The sequence below is a fragment of the Phacochoerus africanus genome, chromosome 8, assembly GCF_016906955.1.
Source record: "Phacochoerus africanus isolate WHEZ1 chromosome 8, ROS_Pafr_v1, whole genome shotgun sequence".
Classification (NCBI taxonomy): Eukaryota; Metazoa; Chordata; class Mammalia; order Artiodactyla; family Suidae; genus Phacochoerus; species Phacochoerus africanus.
The window spans coordinates 115,136,412-115,156,319 of record NC_062551.1 but is presented as its reverse complement, the minus strand read 5'-3'; the positions used below and the strand labels follow the sequence as shown (position 1 = coordinate 115,156,319).

Below are 19,908 nucleotides of genomic sequence, written 5' to 3'. Positions count from 1 at the left end.
CAGGCTTCTTTTTCCAGGCAGCCTAGGAGGCAAGTCAGGGGCTAGTGCCCGGCAGCTCAAATTCCCTTTGAGGCAAAACTAGCTTATCTGTTGAATAAACCCAACATTAAGCTTAGAAAAAGAATGGCTAAGGCAAACACAATCTATTCATTTTCTCATTTTGACTTAACTTACAGGCAGGAACTAAACAGTTGGGCTTGAACTTTATGTACCATGTAGTAAATTTATACAGTTCCTGATACAGATGTCTGAGACAGAATTGGTAGAGGAAGTTTGAAAAAATGGACTGCATAGATTTATTTCTAGAAAAATTTCAAATGTACACTAAATGAAACATTTGCCCTGATAGGCAAAGGAAAGGAATCCATGTGAAAATGAGAGCTGGCGTTATTAGTGGAAAGGGCGCTGAATGAGGCTGATAGCATCCTGGCTATTTCCTCAGCTCTGTTACCTCTTACCATGTGACCTGAGGCCAGATACTGTACCTCACTGAGCTGTAGTTTCCTTATGCCCCCAAATGACATAATAATACTTGCCATGTCAACCCCAAAGGGATGTTATGAAAATGATAGGAAAGTGGCTTGAATACTTGAAAATGCTATAGGGCATTCTTATGATGTGAAAGAACGATCTTGGATTCAGGATGAAAAGATTAAGGCAATTTAAGATGAGTATGAAATTTGGGTCAACTGCTGAATTAGGGATTGTTGCCATACAGTGGTTTTTTTTTTTTTTTTTAATTTAACTATAATATAGTATTATCAAGTTCTGGACTATTTCATATATATAAAATATTGCTAAAATATGGCTTTAAGGTGATTGTATTTGTTCTCCAATGTAAGATATTTAAGATTTCTTTAATATAATTTAACTAAAAGGGACGAATATTTTTTTCTCAGCAGAACTCTGACTATATTTATAATGGAAATCAATGGGAAAAAGGGCTTTATTTAAGGGAGGTTTCTGTACCACAACAATATTTTGGAATATACATTCCATTTTATGAATCATGCCAATATCTAACTCTTATACAATCTACATTCCAACTATGCAGGTAAAAAAATTCAACTAAGCACCATGTATCAACCTAACAATTTTCTTTAACTGAATCTCAGATGCTAAGACCATGCACTTAAATATATAAAATTACTATATTTAATCAGTGATTGTAATATAGAGGTCTCAACATAAAAATGAGATTCTATGCACTCTTTCATTCTCTTTTCACCCCCTCCAATTTCCAGGGGGAAAAGTATTGATTTTTATTTTACCAAGGTTATAACAAGTCCAAAACACTTAATGCATATTGTTTATCCTCAGCACAGACCAAGCAAAATATCATCCATCTGATTAAACAAGTACATTTTTCTTTTTTGTGGTAATTACAATCTTAGTAATTAATCAATTCTGATGAATATAAATAGAAAACCATTAGTTGTAACTTCTTAAGTTTGATACCCAAATATTTAAGAGCATGGGGTCTCCAGTGGGCAGAAAATAATAAAAAGAATACTTGGTGATACTAACTATAGAACAAAGCTGTTACATGACATTTACTGGGTCTTGCCACCATAAGTTATATTTTATGATTCTACATTTAAGGTCTCTTTGATATTATAAAATTAAACTTACTATAGACTTCTGCAAGGTGACTCCTCTGCTATGAGGCCTTACCTGCTCCTAAGGAAGATCAGTTGATAATCTGGGTTTGGCTCTGAGCATTTCATTGATCTTTGCTTTACAAATGAGCCGAGACCCGGAGGCATCCTTCAGACTTTTAGAGACTGAGACTTCATGGCCAACTCAGGAGGAAATTTGGTTATTAACAGGAAGAGACCAGCATCACTTGCTACTGTTGGCAGAGAGTGATCTAAAGGAAAGATTAAAAAAAAATTTAATAAATATTCCAATGTTGCTTACTAGGTACCAGGCTCTCCTAAGTGTCTTAGAGGCATTAACTCATTCAATTGAATCCTCACAACAACCCTACTAGGTCCTATGATTATCTTCTTTGGCTGATGAGGAAGTGGAGACACAAGGAGTTTTAAGTAACCGTTGAGGTCACTTCACCAGTGACCGGGATTCAACTGCAGGCTGCTTGGCTCTAAAGGCATGGCTGCCTCTCCGTGTGTCTAGTGATCAACAGAGCTAATGGATGGACTGACTAAACTGGTTTTCTGGTACTCGCTTAATTCCAGCGGAGAACTGATCAGTTTTAATAAGAACCATGATGAACTTGAGAATGATGCCAATGGCGATCTTCTACACCAGCCAGACACATCTATACATAGACTGCAGATTTCTTAAAATAAGATGAATCATCAATTCCTAAGATGTTAATACTTCCCACTTATGCCTCCCTCCCAGCCCCTCCCCCCCACGCCCAGGCTGCAGCATATGGAAGTTCCATGGCCAGCATCAAACATGCACCACAGCAGCGACCCAAGCCACTGCAGTGACAACCTGGATCCTTAACTCACTGCGCTACAAGGGAACTCCTCTTCACACTTAGTTTTAGAGTAAACTTTCCTTTAAAAAAGACAGTCTTTCCTGAGAAGAATTATCCATCACTATACTAGCACAGTGGTATCAGCACTGTTAATAACCAGTTGAACTAGCGCAAATGGAGGTTAAAGTCAGCAGGGTCAGAAAGGGAAATACTGTAACTTTGCTTCCTCACCATTCATGGTTCCCAGGCTAGGGGTCTAATCGGAGCTGTAGCTGCCAGCCTACACCAGAGCCACAGCAACGTGGGATCCGAGCCGCTCTGCGGCCTACACCACAGCTCACGGCAACGCCGGATCGTTAACCCACCGAGCAAGGGCAGGGATCGAACCCGCAACCCCATGGTTCCTAGTCGGATTCGTTAACCACTGGGCCACGACGGGAACTCCGTCACCATTCATGGATTTCTTTCGCTTGCATAGATTTTTTTTTTTAAACAAGTGAGTTTTATCTTTTATGTAATAGGTTGCTCCATTTTGTATTTCAGATTCCCCTTAAGCATCTATAAATGCTGCAAAATTGTGTCATTTTCTTTTACATTACATATCAAATTAGCCAGAGAACTTGAGTAACTTGTAAGTACTCCAAAAAGTGAAATATTAAGAAATGAAGTTGAACTTGTGATTTCATCCAGTCAATTGTCTAATGAGATGTAAGGGAACCTCTTAGGTGCCAGACATCATGTTTAGCATTTCATAGTTATCTGATTTAATCCCACAACCTTGCAAGCTTGTTATCATACCCACCGTTTGAAAGCTGAGGAGAGGCTTGCAGAGGGTAGTAGCTTGGCATGACTTTCACAGTTAATCAAAGGCCTTGGTGGAATTAACTCAGGTGTTTCAGGTTCCACATAGTTTAGTACTACTCAGAGATGATGGAAGGCATGAGTATCCTGCTAGGAAGGAACCAGATACACTGCATCTGGAAATACTGAGCAAACAATGGCATCCAGTCACTCCTTCCATGATTAGCTGCAAAATAAACACCTGCAAACACATTTGGGAAAAATGTATATAGCTAAGGACTAACTAGTAGGAAAAGGCAGCTTTTGAACAAAGGGTAGACCACGACCTAGAAGGTGCATTAAAACAATTTGCCTATTGAAGCTGGTTGGTGCTGCAGCACTCAAGGGCCTATCTGCGCCCAAGTCTTTTCCGCCCCTCCTGAACCCGTACAGTTAAAGTAGGACTACTCAGTGCTCACCTTCAGATGGGAAGGCAAGTTCTAGCATAAGGGATATACACAGATCCGTATCCCATCCTGATTGTACGTTTCTAGAGGAAGTGCAGGATGGGAGGTTTCATTACGAAGAACACCTGGTTCCCAGAGGATGCATTTTGGGAGGAAAGCACATCACAGGAGTCTCCTCCTCGAGATACTCCCTTTTCCTCCAGGCACAGCATCTTTCGTTATCCATCCCCAGGGTGGAACGTATTCGAAGCTCAAGTCTCGTCCCTCAGCCCCCAGCAGCGTGGCAGCCGCGGGGGTGCCAACGCGCGCGCCCGCGCGCGGGGGCGACAGTGACGCAGAAGGCGGCAGGGGAGCGGGTCCAAGCGTGAAGGGGGTGGGGTGGGCAGGTTGTTCTGCGCGGTGCCTCTCGGGCCAATCAGGAGGCGCGGTGTTTCGGGCGAGGGGAGGGGAGGTGTGGGCGGGGGCCTTGGGGTTTCCTCCGGGCGGGCGCAGCGCCGCCTGCAGTTCCGAGGGAGCGCGCCAAACCCTCGGGGGTCTCTGGACCAGCTCGCCGGCCCTTGGAGGTCCGCCCCTTCTGCGTCCCAGACGCGGCTCCGACGGCTCCCGGCCTCATCTTCGGGCTCCTCGGCTCTGACCGCAGCGCCAGTCGCCCCGCGGCTCTTCGCCTGGTGTCCGGGGGCCGTGCGGGGGCGGCGCCGGCAGGGGCGCCTCACCCCGGGCCGGCGGCGGTAATGCTGTTGCGGTTACCGCCCTTGCGGCCGTGCGGACAGCTGGCGGTGGCAGAAGCCGGAGCCGGAGCGCGCTCGCCGCTGGCCGAGACGCCGCCCTCGCTTGCGCTCTGCTCCCGCTGCCGCCGCGGGAAGCCGGGGCCCCGCGCGGCATGAGGAGGAGGCTGTGCGCCGGCGAGCGCCTAGCTCCTCGGCCCCCAGGGCCCCCTCGGTTCCCCGCGCATCGCGCGCGCAGGCTGCGGCCCCGGCGTCCACGCTAGCCCCGCACAGGCACGAGACGCCTCGGCCCGGAGAAGGAGGCGGTGCGGGCCTGCGGAGTGCGGGCGGCCAGGACCCTGAGCGCCGGGGCTTCGCGACTTGGACCTTGGCGGGCGCAGGCAGCTGGAGCCGCGGGGGAGCCCAGCGTGCTGCAGTCGGCGGGCCCTCTCCGCAGGGGCGCCGCGGTGCGCAGCCCGCGCCTCTCCCCACCTGCAGTCCCTCCTCCCGCCGCTGCCAGGCCGATCGAAAGCGCGTCCTAGCCCTTCCACGGCCTCCTCGGGTCCTTAGGTCCCCGGGCCCCTCGCCCCGCGTCCCCTCTCCCCTGCCCCCTCCCTCGGCGTCCTCCCGCTCTTCCCCTCCCCCGGCTCCCCAGCCTCCCATTCATTCCACTCGCTCCCTCCTCTCTTCTCCCCGCTCGGGCCCTCTGTCCCCAGAGCCTCCGGGCACGGACCCCGCTGCAGTCTCGGGGTTTTTTTTTTTTTAGCACATTCATGGAAGTTTAGGGCCTGGACGGTGCCCCCAAGTCCGGCCTAAGAGTGCAGCCTGAGCTGCTGGCCGGGAAGAGGAAGATGTCTGTGCTCAGGCGGATGATGCGGGTCTCCAATCGCTCCCTCCTCGTCTTCATCTTCTTCTTCTCCCTCTCCTCGTCTTGCCTCTACTTCATCTATGTGGCTCCGGGCATCGGTAAGCACCGAGACACACCCTCACTTCCCACGATCACAGTGAAGGAAACGCTGCACCTTACTTATGGGATTTGGAAGCTGTATAAGCGGGGGTCCGGCAGAAAGCATTTTATTTGAAATGTGATTTCAGACGTGTCACATAAACTGCTGCAGGGCATGGCTTTGGTATGTGAGTTTGGTTAATTGCACGTTTAAATAACTTAAAGAATTCATTAAATGGTCAGAGCAAAATGAGGTGTGATGGCCTGGGATGTTCTGGTTTCTTTCTTGAGTATTCCTGACAGCTTTAATTCATCTAATATTAAATCTTTGAGTTTAAACTTAGTGCTTAATAGCAGTTTTCTTCAAACACTCTTAGCTGTAATAACTGGTGGTAAAAATACAATGGAGAAACCAACAGTAGGGAATGTGCTTGAGATCAAGAACGTACTATTCTGGTGTCCCAGGTCACTTTTTAAAAGTGGGGTCAATGAACATTTGTGCCACACTTCAGGAATTTTTAGGCGATGAGTTGTCTAGTAAAAACAATGCTCGGTTATTTAGTCCATTTGGGTCTGCTTTTCAAGGGTAGGTAGCCCCTGCTACCTGTTAAGAGGAATTCCGAGATAGCATAATGATTAAAATAACAATTTTGCAAGGTTAAAATGTTAACTTGTTTACCAGTTTTGTTTTTGGTCCAAAATACCCTTTTGTATAATCTGCTTGAATTGGCCTCTTTATTAAATATTCTAGTTTCTCAGCCCTCTTTGGTAGAAGAGGTACCATTGTGGCATTCTCCTGACTGGAAAGATCAGAACTTCATATGGATATTAAAGCACATTATGTTTCCAGAAGTCTTCTGAGTTCTTCCTGGTTATTATGTATTTAATGTTGAATTAGTAACATTATGCATCTCCTGTCATTTCTTTTTAGACACTAGTAGTCTTTTGAGCCAGCACCATTTCTCCCCTGAATTAGCTAAAGATGTATTACCTCTCATAAAGTGAAAACACCTGCAGAATTTTGCGATGAAATTATTATCGGGGCATTGTTTCTCATGGTAATAGATTATTATAATGATTTGTAGGGGGGAAAGGAAGAAGCAAACAAACTTCATCAAGACTGTTGTATTTCCTAAAAATTACTATATGACTTTTTATTGATTAATTTTTGACATCAGGTAAGGTGTAAGCTCAGAATGATGCTTAAGAAGACATAAATTGTTGAAACCTTGATGTATCCCAAAATAGAAGTTTGAGGCTAAAGTTTGAAAAAAAAAAAAAAAAAGAATAACATACATTTTTAAAACTTTTTTTTTTTTTTTAAGAGGCCAAATCAGACACCTCTTCAAGCCTCTCAAAGAAATTACAGCTCAGTGGAGTTGAGAATAGTTAGCCAAAATATTCAACAGGCTTTTCTTAAAATCCTCTGCCATTTTCGAAGTCTTAACAGTTAGCTCCTCATTGCACAGGCAGTTTTTACTTTTACACATAGCTCTTTAACTGTCGGACATCTCTGGGGGATGTTATTAGATATTTTAACTTTGGGACATTTTTGGAGGAAATTTTTTTTGGCACCTAGTAATTTTCTTCCTTTCTTGATATTTTGAGTAACGTGTTAAAGTTAGGTTTAAAAAGCTAACCAAAGGAAATTAGAATTCCAGCTTTCACTTAATAATCACCCAATTTTTTTGGTTATTGCATTAATATATTATCTATAGATTCTTAAAATTTAATTGATACACAATATGTTTTTCTTATTTGTGACTTGGTATTTGTCACTTGTCAATCACAAGTCATAAAATTTTTAGCGATTGTCTTATAAGCAATTAGGTTGAAATGGTTTAAACTACTCTGCTTTTGTGGGTCTTCTAATTTGTAACTTAAAAAATTAGTCAGTAAAAAGAATGAAAATCAAAGCTTATGGTTTTATCAATTTGTTAAACTGAATCTATTTCTCCATTCACTATGATTTAGCAGCAAAAAAATAACCCTGCTTATTTATCTTTTAATTATTGAGAAGCAGTTTTCCAAAATTCAAATTTTTGCTTGAAAGCTTGAATTTTGTCAATGGTAACACATCATGTCAGTTTTCCTTGAAGTGTCAGGCTCATTTTGGGGAAAAGGTAGGTCAAATACAGAAGTCAATGGCCGTAGGTTGTCAGTCATACCTTTAAGTAAAAATGACGTTCCATGAAAAATGTGGCTAGTTCTGCTCATAATGCAATGATCTGTTGCCCAATTTGATTTTTAAGACAACCATGGTACTTTGGTATGCTGCAGAAATGCTTTGTGCATACTTCTCATTTCATCGCAACACAAGTTTCCTGTTCGTGAGACATACCCCCAAACTAATTGGGTTCTTGTAACTAGTTTACATTAGATGTACATAGAACCTTTTTGAAATAATTCATATTTTAGCCTGAATTACATCTTGGGGCAGAATTTTCTCATGACTAAAATATATGTTTAATTGAGCATTTTAAAATTAATCTTAAATATTTCAAATCTCTTTTGTTAAAAAAATCCACATTAATCCTATCCACATCAGCCTGTCTAGTAGATATCCATTATATTTTTCTTCCTTTTCTGTGCAGAGACCTATTTCTGCCACGTGCCTTCCCCAGACAGTTAGTTCGTCTGTCATTTTAGTTATTCTCCTTAGTCTCCTTCCTCCCTCTCTTCCTTCTGAGAAGGTAGTACCACCCAGCCACGGACAGCGTAATATGTTTACTGTCCAGTGTTTTTTCACGTAGCCCAACAACTTTTGGATTATTTGGGTCTTAATCTGCAATGATTCCCTCCAACTCAAAAGATCGTTATTGTAAGAATTGGAAGCATTTTCCTTGAAATTTGTAATTCACACAAAAAACATAGGGGATTGTCCTTTTATCATGAACTTTAGTTTGGAGGCCAGTTGGTCTGCTGAGCACCCCCTACACTGGAAATCCATGGACAGAGTGTGCCAGCCCACCCAGTGGGGGCTGGCGCCCGCCATGTGTTTTTCTCCTTCTCTTTCTGCCTTTGTGCATGATTGCCAAAAGACGAGTGCAGTTTTCTCCCAAGGTCGTACCTTGGTTGAATTGAGAAAGGAATTCCATTTACCGTGAAACTGTTTTCAGTCTAGCACAGCACAGGCAGTTTCCCGCTATAATATCAAAGGAGTAGGTGAAGTGACTTAGAGAGTCATTCAGCAAACACGAGGAGAGCCCCTCCAGTGGGCTGATGTTGTTTGAGGGAGATTGATGACTAAGACAGAGTTCCTGCCCTCATACCGTGGGATGAGTGCCAGGGAAGGGCTGTCAAAGGTCCTCGGAAAGCAGGCGGTGGGGAGTGTGGGCTGGTGAAGGATTTGCAGAGGAAGTGGTGGGTAGGGTTTATCTGGACTGAACAGAGGGGTTCTGGTCAGAGGGACTGGCGTGAGCAAAGCTAGGTTCCAGAAAATGGGAGTATTTCCATCTGGCTACCCCTTGGGGCATGGGGGTGGTAGATGGGCCAGATTGGGAGGGTCTGGGGTCCCCCTGTCCAGCCTAGTGTTCTGATTTTTGAGGTCCCTAGACTTCCTGGCCCAGAGAAACTGGCCTTGGTTCACACAGCTTTCTGAAAGCTGTCTGTGATTAAGAAAGAAGTCCGTGTGCCTTTCGTTGGTGGAGCAGTACTGTGGGGGGATATTGCACAACTCCTTGGGAGTGGGGGCTTTTGCTGTCCTTTTGACTCACTGGCACAGCCCTGACCTTTGCTATACTTGCTGACCAGCCGTTTTATTCTTTGCGTAGATCTGGAATCTGGTTGGGCTACTTTGGTGTGAATTCTTTTGGACCCTTTGAGGAATTGCTTGGCCATGTGCTTTGCCTTTTGGGTCTTGAGGGCATTGGTGCTCTACTGTGAGGGGTGGAATTGGTGATGGGTGGTCAGGGTGTGGGGTGCATGTGCACGTGTGTGTGTTGTGGGAGAGGGTGGCTGAGTTAGGCCCCTGCTTAAAGCCACCCTGACATTCAGCCTGGGTTTTTCTTAGATGACTTAGAAAGCAGTTTGTGAGTTGCTCTGTAGCTTTTTTTTTTTTTTTTTCGTCTTTTTGCCTTTTCTAGGGCCGCTTCCATGGCATATGGAGGTTCCCAGGCTAGGGGTCTAATCGGAGCTGTAGCCATTGGCCTACGCCAGAGCCACAGCAACGCAGGATCCGAGCTACATCTGTGACCTACACCATAGCTCACAGCAACCCTGGATCCTTAACCCACTGAGCAAGGCCAGGAATTGAACCCACAACCTCATGGTTCCTAGTCGGATTCATTAACCACTACTTCAGGATGGGAACTCCATCTCTGTAGATTTTTTTTGTCACAACCCTTTGGCCTCCTGGCTGGGTGAAGACTAGTTGCATTCTTTTTGAGCTGTTTGCTTTGTGTCTCAAAGGTCCTTTTGGTTTTTGTTTTCACTATGTTCTCTGGTCTGTAGGGCTCCTTTCAAGGGTTCTTTGGTTTGGGGCCACGATGTTGGACATTTCTTTTTTCTCTGGGCCTCTGTTATTGGTCATGTATCCCACGCTAATATTTTTTTTCCTGGGAATGGAAGGCAGCATCAGAAGTTCAGAAAATGGGGAAGATGGAATCCTTTGTCTTAGAGCACTTCTAGCATCATGGGGGTGGGGAGGGAGGTGTGCAGAACCCATGGCAGGGAGACCAAGTAGGAAGTTATTTCAGTAGCTCAGGAAGTAGATGATCTGACCAAGGTCATAGTTGGATCAGGGCAGAATGGAAAGGGTGTGCATAGTGGAATTGAAGCAAAGAGAGAAGCTTGAGGACAATGCTCATACTCTACACTAGGCTGTAGGTTGTAGGGCAAAAAGGCACAGGCCTTGAAGAGGCAATTTTGGTTTTAGAGAAATTGAGTTGAGATGCTCGTAGGCTATCCAGGAAGAACTTGTCAGTCCTTGTCTTGCTCTTATTAGAGCCCAGGAGAAATGACTAACAGGCGAGAGATTTGGGTGTCTTCAGCGTAAGGGTGGATGATACTTATTTTTCCCCAACACACTTAAGTCAATAAAAGTAACTCATGCAAGCAGAGGTGACTCAGTTACTCTTAAACATGGAATAAGAGGGGTTACTTCTGAATATGAAGGAGGCCCGAGTGTAGTTTGAAGGGTTTCTCATGAGACTGTTACTTTTTTCACTCCTGGCTCCAAATGGAAGGCAGTGTGATGGACCTTGTGCAAGGTTTAGATGGCCACTCAAGGAGAGCTTGTGGAGGCTCAAGAGAAGATGAATTTCGGGGGAAACCCATCAGCTTAGGGCAAGTGGAGAAATAGGAACAGGACAATGAAGGGGGAGAGAGATCATGAAAGTGCCGAAAGGCCCTGCAAAAATAAATGTGTAAATACATAAAAATGATGATCAGCAAAACAAGCATTGCAGTGGGGTATCGTTCGGTGAGGTCAGCGTCTAGAAGGAGACTCACAGATTTGGAAAGTAGGCACTCTGGGACATCCCTATAAGAGCTGTTTTTGTGGTGGTACAGGACACCAGCCAGGTTGCCATGGGTTGAATAGTAAATCCAAGGTCAGATGAAAGTGGTTCATTAAGTGGAAAGTAGAATCAACGGAACCATATGAGATGAAAAAACCTGAGCTTATGTGGATGCTTAAGAAAGTGAGGACATGGTGTGAAGGTTTGAGAAAGGAAACAGAGCACAACGTGTGATCTGGGAAGACTTAATTCATTTGCTTATGCATACGTATTTGTTTGTGGTTCTGCCCTGAACAGGATCCACATGGTCCCTGCTTCATCAAGTTTAGAGCCCGTGAGAAATTTGCAGAGAAGAGTAACTCTTCCAGAAGAGAGTGTGGAATGCAGTTTGCTGTGGAGGCACCAGTTGGGAGCTTGGTGATCACTAAACTAGTTTAGGCATCAGGGAGAAAAGGGAGATGAAGCTGAGGCCAGAAACTTAAGTTAGGTAATGGAAGGGGGGGCCTAGGGAAAAATACTTTGGTAGGAATGGAATATTTGAAGGCTACAAGGTGAGAGAGAAATGGAAAGTTCAAGTGTAGAAATCAGAGGGAATGTGGGCTGAAGCCAGAGAGATAAATACAGGTCTAGTCATAGAGAACCTTGTACGCTGGGTTTGAGAATTTGGACTTAGCCTGAGGACAATGTCAAACCATTGAGCTTGAATTTAAGTAGGAGAGTGACATGTCAGGTTTGCATTTGAGAAATATTTAGGCTGTACTGGTGTGAATGAATGGTTTAAAGGCAGTGATCCTAGAATCAGGGAGACCAGGTAGAGGGGGTGGGATCAAGTGTACAGGTAGAGTAATTGTGGAGATGGGAGAGGAGGAGATAAAGATGTTCATGATAGCAAAAGTTAGATGCATATGGAGGGGGAGGTTAAGGCCCTTCACATCTCATCAGGTGAGTGAATTGTTTAGAGTGAGGGGCTCTGCTTATGTGAACAACTCGATATAGTATGAACTGTTTCTAAGCTAGGTTAGGAGATTTGGTTTCTGCCTTGGCACGTGCTAGAGACTTAATGAAGAATTGTTGACTTTCTGATTAAATCACTTCTTTTGGTGTGGCAGCTCCTCTCCCCAGCCCGCTTATCAGTGCCACCCTGATGGTGGATGTTAGATACCTCAAGGGGATATGGAGGGGCTGGCTGGGGATGAGGACCAGTGGAGAAAATGCCAGGATCAGTTAGTGTATTAGTTATCCATTCCTTTGTAACAAATTGCCCTCCAACTTACCTTGGGGGGCTTAGAACAACAAAGGTGTGTTATCTCGGTTTCTGAGACCAGGAATCTGGACATGTTTGGGCCGGATACCTCTGATTCAAGATCTCCTATAGAGTGTTGGTCAGGCCTGTGGTTGGAGGCTCCACTGGGGGAGGATCTGCCTCCAGGTTCACCCATGTGCCTTTGGGCAGGAATCTGGTCCCTTAGGATTGTTGGTCTGAAGACCTCCGTTCTTTGCAGGTTGTTGGCTGGAGGCCTCACTCATGCATATTCTTTTTCTCATACTACCTTTCATCATGTTCTATCCCAAGAGGTTGGATATAGTTCACTGGGCTGTACACTAGGACTCATTGCTTATCCATTCTGAATGTAATGGTTGGCATCTACTAACCCCAAACTCCCAGTCAGGTTGCTGTTCTTAAGCCGGTCTGTTAAGTCAGCTGTATTGGTTCAGTATAAGTGAATCGAAATCCTGTGACCTTGTGGGAAATTAGGTGTTTTTGAAGGGATAATTGATGCATTGAAATCCGACAAAGCTAAATACCATTCTCCATGTTCCTGTTTTATGCGTAAATTTGAGGTCTGTTAAACAACGTGGCAGAATGAAATAGTGACATACTTACTCTGCAGCAGTGTTTATCATCACTGCCTTTGTATGTTTATTAAAGGTAAAAATAGCCTTGTCTGTGGATACTTGAAAGTGAGAAACTCATAACCGAGGTTTGTCGTCTCCAGGCTAGAAGAATGGCCTTGTAAAGAAAGAGAAGGAACTGCTCTCAGAGATTGTACTTGCTTCTCTAAGCATATAGTTGGAAGTACTGAAGTAGACAATTTTTGGAGGAGCTGAAACATACCCCTTGAGGTATCTGACTCTTGCACTGTGAGTTGCCCAGAGTCTTTGAAGATTAGGGGGAAATATGAACTCTCTCTCTCCTTCAGCTTTAAGGAATCCCCCACAGGGAAGAGAGGAAACTTTACGACTTAGCCTCTGAGAGCAGTGAGGGTCATTACCAGGCAGATTTTCTGCTCATTGTTAAAGAAGCCAAACCAGATGGTTCTAACTGAGCTGTATGCAGTAAAATGAGCAGCCTTATGAGCACTCCTTTCATTCCCTGTCTGCAAGCTAAGAGGAGATGATCACCTGTAAAGGCTGGAGAAGCTGCTTTGCACGGGGAACTGGGCAGGCTTCCTATAGCCCCATGAACTTGGTTGCTCTGTGCCCTGTTCATCTCTGCAGCCTCTGTGACCGCCCAGCCCAGGCACAGGCTGTCTCTCTACCTGTGCCCCTTCCCCTGCTCCTGCCTTGGGGGCTCCGTTTCCCTTTCAAGCCTGCCTTTCATTGTCTTATCCTTAGTGAAAATGTGGAGGTGGGTGGGGAGGTGTGGTGAGGAGGTGATTCCAAGAGAGATTTTTTAGAGCTTGGTTTTCCTAGGTTCCATTTGGGAGTTTCTGGCAAATAGAAAAGTTTCCCCCCCCCCTTCCCCTCAGGTTTGTGTGTTTACAGTTTCCTCCTTTGGGTCAGGTTTTCTGGCTGCCTTGGACCGAGCTGGCTGTTGTCACCATTGCCTGGGACTACAGTTTACCAGTTTAATCAGAGCAGCTTGCCCCCAGCTCTGTCACCCTTCTGGTCTCTCTCTCTTTTTTTTTTTTTTTCCTTTTCCCTCTGAATCTTTTTTTTTCTCTTTTTTAATTCCCAGTGATTGAATATTTAAAAGATCTTTTTTGTTTGTTTGTTTCCATTTCGCCTTTTGTCAGGATAATAACAGAGAGAATAATACACGAGTAATATTGTGGTTTGAGTTCAAGGCCCAGTCAATTGAAGGTTGAAAGTAGGTTTTTTGAGGATACCTACAATGCTATTAACATGCCACTGGAAAATTAAAAGTTTACTCCAATTACAGTATTTTTACTCATGTCTTAGCCCGCTGGAGAATTTCAGGGAACATCCCAAGGTTATTTTTCTCTAGCATGTATATTCTGTGTCAGGCCAACTTGATTTATTATGTTTCATGGGCATACTTGGTTTTGGTCATAGTAGACCTTGACAGAGATTAGTTTAAGCCATAGCAAAACCCCTCTTCAACAAAAATAGGCACGATTGCTTAAAGGATGCTTATCAGTCTTATTTTTGGCTTTGTGGCCTAGCAAAATGTTTAGGAAGACATAATTTAGTGATTTTAAATCTTCGGTTTGTAGTTAACTTTTATTCTTCCAGAGGTATAATAAATATGACTTCTTGCTTGCATCTTTGTTGTCATGATTAATTATTTGAGTTGGTGGTGGTCTTTGGCTCTGTCCAATCTTTGTGTCATATGTTCATTGAGGATGAAACAGATTCTTCTATGCCTGAATGACTTGTGCCTAAATTAGAAAGCTGTGTACAAGAGGATGTATTTGATATAAGTTTAATTATGAAAGGAAGGTTCTACTTTTTTGCTTGTTACAAATGTTAATGATGTTTAGAGAATTACTACAAGAAGTGATTTTCAAACATGAAGGTGCCTTACTTAAGGCAACCCAGGTCTTATCACCAGAGATTCTGGTTGTGATCCTCATTTTAAAAACATATGTCAGGGAGTTCCCATTGTGGCGCAGTGGTTAATGAATCCGACTAGGAACCATGAGGTTGCGGGTTCGGTCCCTGCCCTTGCTCAGTGGGTTAACGATCCGGTATTGCCATGAGCTGTGGTGTAGGCCGCAGAGCGGCTCGGATCCCGCGTTGCTGTGGCTCTGGCGTAGGCCAATGGCTACAGCTCTGATTAGACCCCTAGCCTGGGAACCTCCATATGCCGCAGGGTCGGCCCAAGAAACAGCAAAAAGACAAAAATAAATAAATAAATAAATAAAAATAAAAATAAAAATATATGTCAGGTAATTCTGGGCCCTGGGAATTTTATTTCTGACAAACACCCCAAATGGTGGGGAAAAAATTAAGTGTGGATAGATTTACTTTTTAAATTGCTTATCTCATATCATTTGATCTTTCATGGAACTAATCTTATCAGTTAAAAACCAGATTAATTTGTTTATAGCATCATGTTTTACTGGAGATAGAGTTACCTGTTATGGTGAAGAATATTTTCTTCCAGTAATGGATGGAATGGACAGATAGATTAAGACAACCAGGATCCAGTGTTTCCTTATGAGTCAGCATTGCCTATGTGATCGAATTATGGGTTGATCCTAAATATGTTATTTAGGGTTTGTTTGTTTGTTTGTTTATCTTTTTAGGGCCTGTACCCCTGGCATATGGAAGTTCCCAGGCAAGGGGTAGAATCATAGCTGCAGCTGCTGGCCTATGCCACAGCCACAGCAACTCAGGGATATGAGTGTCTGCAATCTATACCTTACCCTGCAGCACACGGCAACCAGATCCTTAACCCACTGAGTGGGGCCAGGAATCAAACCCGCATCCTCATGGATAGGATGCTAGTTGGCTTCCTTACCACTGAGTCACAATCGGAATGCCAGTGTTTTTAATGATAAGAAAAGTATATTGTAATTCACTTATAGCAAGATCGATAAAAGTTATTAAAGTGTATGGCCTTACATGTGAGCCAATGGAAGTAATTGAAAAACAAAAGACTTATTGAAGTCTTTGTATAGTATTTTCACAATTAAGCAGCTCTGTGAAGTTTGTTAGTGTAACATGGTTTGAAATATTATCTCTTGTTTTATTTTTAAATATTTGAGGTTTGCTGGTGTTAATAATTCTTTACTGAAATCATGTTTTACATATATTGCCTTCTGGATAGTTAAAGTAATTGCTCACATATTATGACTTCTAACTACAGTGCAATTTCCAATTTGGGAGGAAGAGAAAAATTGGACTTTATTTCAGTTTGAATCAAGAGACCAATTATAAGATGCCCTGTTTATTGACTTGAAAAACATGCTCTGGCTTTGGAAAGCTTTGAAATTTATTTTCCATGCTCTGTGTCCTTCTCTCCTGCTTGTTTTAGAGTCATTTTCCTTTCTTGAATGGAGAAGTTGAAATAGTTAAAGGTATTTTAACCGTAAAAACACAAGGAAATTGGGGATGATTGTAGAACATATAATTCACATAGGTCTCCCTTTTATTTTGATCCCATTATGAGAGGGTTCTTCCAGTGGTAGAGGTTCATTTTCTATTCACTTTAAATGTATTCTGAAATCATCCATTTTCAACAAATTTACAATGTTTCCTGAGCATGTGTGTTTGCAGTTTGATCTTTTAGTCTCTACTCCCATTAAGGGAGTTCCCTTACTGATTAGATTAAAACTCTAATTGCCTGCATTTTTCCTTCCCCGGTTCCCTCATTTCCTCCTGATTCTACTTTTCACCAATGTGGTTTATAACTTTTAACTCTTCAGGCTATGTTCACACTTGAAAGAAGCTGTATGTTTATTTTAAGTGAATTAACAAATGTCAGTGTTCAAAGCTGTCGTTATGTTAGAGCATGTGTTGAGAGTCTAGTTTTTCAGTTATCAGCTCAGTTTCAGCTAGGCTGAACTGATGATCTGGTTGCTGTGAAAGTACTTCTAATAATTTTAGGCAGTTTATGCTTTTTTAGGATTTTGGATTTTGCAGAGGCACCCTCATGGCTCTTGAGTTTCCGGTACTGCTTGGCATCTGGTAGTTATTCCACAAATATTTATTGAGTAAACACATGACCCCACCCTGAACATCTTTAATAAGATTGTTGGAAAAGTCAGATTGTATTTAAAAATATTTAACCCTGATCACTATTTAAGCACAAATAATATCCTCAAATAAAACTCTTAAAACTTCAGAGCAGAAGTGGTAAAAGTACCTGTTGGAAAGAATTTCTTTTTAATTTTCATTGGCTACATCAGCCAAACTTGAGCTGCTGGCTAAGATCTGAAGTAGATCTGTATTGTATGTGATCACTGGATTCATTATTGATGAAATGGGATGCTGAGCTCAGAATTATTTCATTCTTTTTATTAGTCAGCCCATGACTTACTGGAAAGATGGGGAGGAGGATATTCTAGGCTAGTAATTATTTGTTTTGCAGATTTCTTTGAGCCCATATCTGGGTTTTGAATTATTGTCACCATGGTAAGATACATTGTTCAAATAATGCTTTGACATAAAGGGAATCTTGTTTTACAGCCTGGCAAAGCCTGGGAATTTGTTATTTCTTTGTTTTTAACTCAAGCAATACTTTGATCCTAGCCCAGGCATGAACTATATTTTATCTATAATTCTGGTCTCATACTGGGCTTTATAACATTATTACTAGAGATAACATAAGTACCCTTTCAAGCTTGGATGAGTAATTTCTGGAAACTTGTTGAACAAGAGGCTGGATGTGGAAAGAAGAAACGTGTAAGCAAGTGAAGTAGATATTTAAAAGATTGTTGTGAGTTCTTAGAAATTCAGAGACTACCTGATTCAGATGTCTGTAGATACTACCAAGGGATGTATGTATGCAGTATTTTGCCTTTGTGTTGTTCATTTCCTTACGTGCTCTGTAGATAACATGGGAAAGCATTTTCTCTCCCGTTGCTTTTTTTTTTTTTTTGTCTTTTTAGCTATTTCTTGGGCTGCTCCCACGGCATATGGAGGTTCCCAGGCTAGGGGTCGAATCAGAGCTGGAGCCACCGGCCTAGGCCAGAGCCACAGCAACGCAGGATCCGAGCCGCGTCTGCAACCTACACCACAGCTCACGGCAACGCCGGATCGTCAACCCACTGAGCAAGGGCAGGGACCGAACCCGCAACCTCATGGTTCCTAGTCGGATTCGTTAACCACTGCGCCACGACGGGAACTCCTCTCCTGTTGCTTTTAAGTACTCCTTGTGACCATCTCCTCACATTGCTTGAAATCTCTTTATCCCTCCGATTGTCACTTCCCTCATAACTTTTTACCTGGAAGAGTTTTCTTTTTTAGAGTCCCTCTCTCTCCTTGAGGACTTTCAACCCTTGCTTCTTCCAAATTGCTACCCCTCTGAGTCGTTCAGACCAGTGTTTGAATTGATTTTAAAAATTCTGCCCGTGTAACTTCTGGGTTTGTTTTCTGATCTTCCACTGGGGGAAGTTGGACCTGTGTCTTGAGGCAGTGAGTTCCTTTCCTAGGGCTGCCACACACATTTCCACAGTCTGAGTGGCAGAACTTTATCACCTCACAGTTCTGGTGGCCAGAAGTTTGAAATCAAGATGCTGGCAGGGCAGTGTCGTAGTTTCTCCCTCCCCCCATGCTTTAAGTGAAAATCCTCCCTGGCCTCCAGCTTCGGGTGCCTGTTGGCATTCCTTGGCTTTGTAGGCTGATGGCCAAATCACTCCAATCTCTGCCTCCATCCTCACATTGCTTCCTCGTGTGTGTGTGTGTGTGTGTGTGTGTGTAAAATCTCCCTCTGCCTTTCCTGTGTGTGTGCACTTGTCATTGGATTTAGGCCCAACCCAGATAATCCAGGATGATCTCCTCATCTCGAGATTCTTAACTTAATCACATCTGCAAAGACTCATTTTCCAAATAAGATGACAGTCACAGGTTCTGGGAATTCGGATGGGCACACTTCCTTGGGGGCTTCCATTCAACCTGCTCCATAAGAATTAAATGAAGGAGGTCCCGTCGTGGTGCAGTGGTTAACGAATCCGACTAGGAACCATGAGGTTGCGGGTTTGATCCCTGCCCTTGCTCAGTGGGTTAATGATCCGGCATTGCCATGAGCTGTGGTGTAGGTTGCAGACGCGGCTCGGATCCCACGTTGCTGTGGCTCTGGCGTAGGCCGGTGGCTACAGCTCCGATTCAGCCCCTAGCCTGGGAACCTCCATATGCCGTGGGAGCAGCCCAAGAAATGGCAAAAAGACAAAAAAAAAAAAAAGAAATGAAATATAATTGTATGTACATTTTCATATATTTATATGTGGCATTTAGCTCAGTGTCTGACAGATATAGGTGCTCAGTAAGTGTTCACTCATTTCCATTCTCTTTAGAAGCCTTTGCCCTTCACATGCCACATCCTGGGATGATTTTGGCAGTTACTCCTCAACTGAGAACGTTCCTGCTCCGCTCTGTCCCCCGCTGATGTCCTGTGGTGGCCATCAGGAAGCCTGGTCCTTGTCTTCCAAATTTGCCTGCTTGGCCAGCCTGGGTGTCCTCATAGCTGTGGCCTGTTCTCTCTCCAGACCCACAGTCTTCCTAACCTTCCATTCCTGGTACTTTCTCACCTTTATTGATGTCACTTCTCATCTTCACAATGACTTCTAGTCCTCTCCTCTCCTTTGGTTTTTTTCACGCCATCCACCCATTTGGACCTTCCCAACTAATTTTCCATTGCTGCCAACTCTGCTCAGGTTGGATGGCTTATCTTTGCATATACCCCGCCCTGTGCACCCCAGTGCCTTTGCTAGTACTGTCCTGTCACTGATAATGTTCGCCCTCCTAACTCTTTCTTCTCTCACTGCCTTCCTTGTAAATTTCCTCTTCCCTCCCTCTTCTCAGGCTGCAGTCATGCTCAGAGCCCTCTTGTTCCAAGAAAACTTCCCTTGACCTCGCTCTCCCTTACCTGTTCTGAAACTAGATTGCGTTCACTTTGTTCATTTAACTCTTTACTAGTTCCTTTGGTGTCCATTCTTTTGCAGAACTGCTCTCTGGAAGGCTGGCCGTGATCTCCTAACAGCCTTTTTAAAAAGAGCCTTCTCTCTTTCTGTCTCCCTTTCTCCCTCTGACCCCCACCTGAGCCTGCCCGTGCTTTCTCTGCACATATCTTCTCTCTTAATAAACACTTTATTTGCCTCAGTAAAACAAACCAAATAAACAAACAAAAGAGCTGGATTGCTGTACTTGCCCATAACTGTGTGATCTTGACAAGTTGCTTAACTCCACGCTTCAA

At 43.7% G+C, this 19,908-nt stretch overlaps 1 protein-coding gene across 1 annotated transcript in view; it reads left to right on the top strand.

Moving 5' to 3' along the window:
• Positions 1-4,877: 4,877 nt before the first annotated feature.
• The window catches only part of B4GALT6 (beta-1,4-galactosyltransferase 6), a 66,266-nt gene continuing 51,235 nt past the window's right edge, over positions 4,878-19,908 (top strand). The window contains exon 1 of the mRNA XM_047794054.1: positions 4,878-5,366. Coding sequence (XP_047650010.1) covers positions 5,252-5,366 — 115 coding nt within the window. The 5' untranslated portion in view covers positions 4,878-5,251. The remainder of the gene's footprint in view (positions 5,367-19,908) is intronic.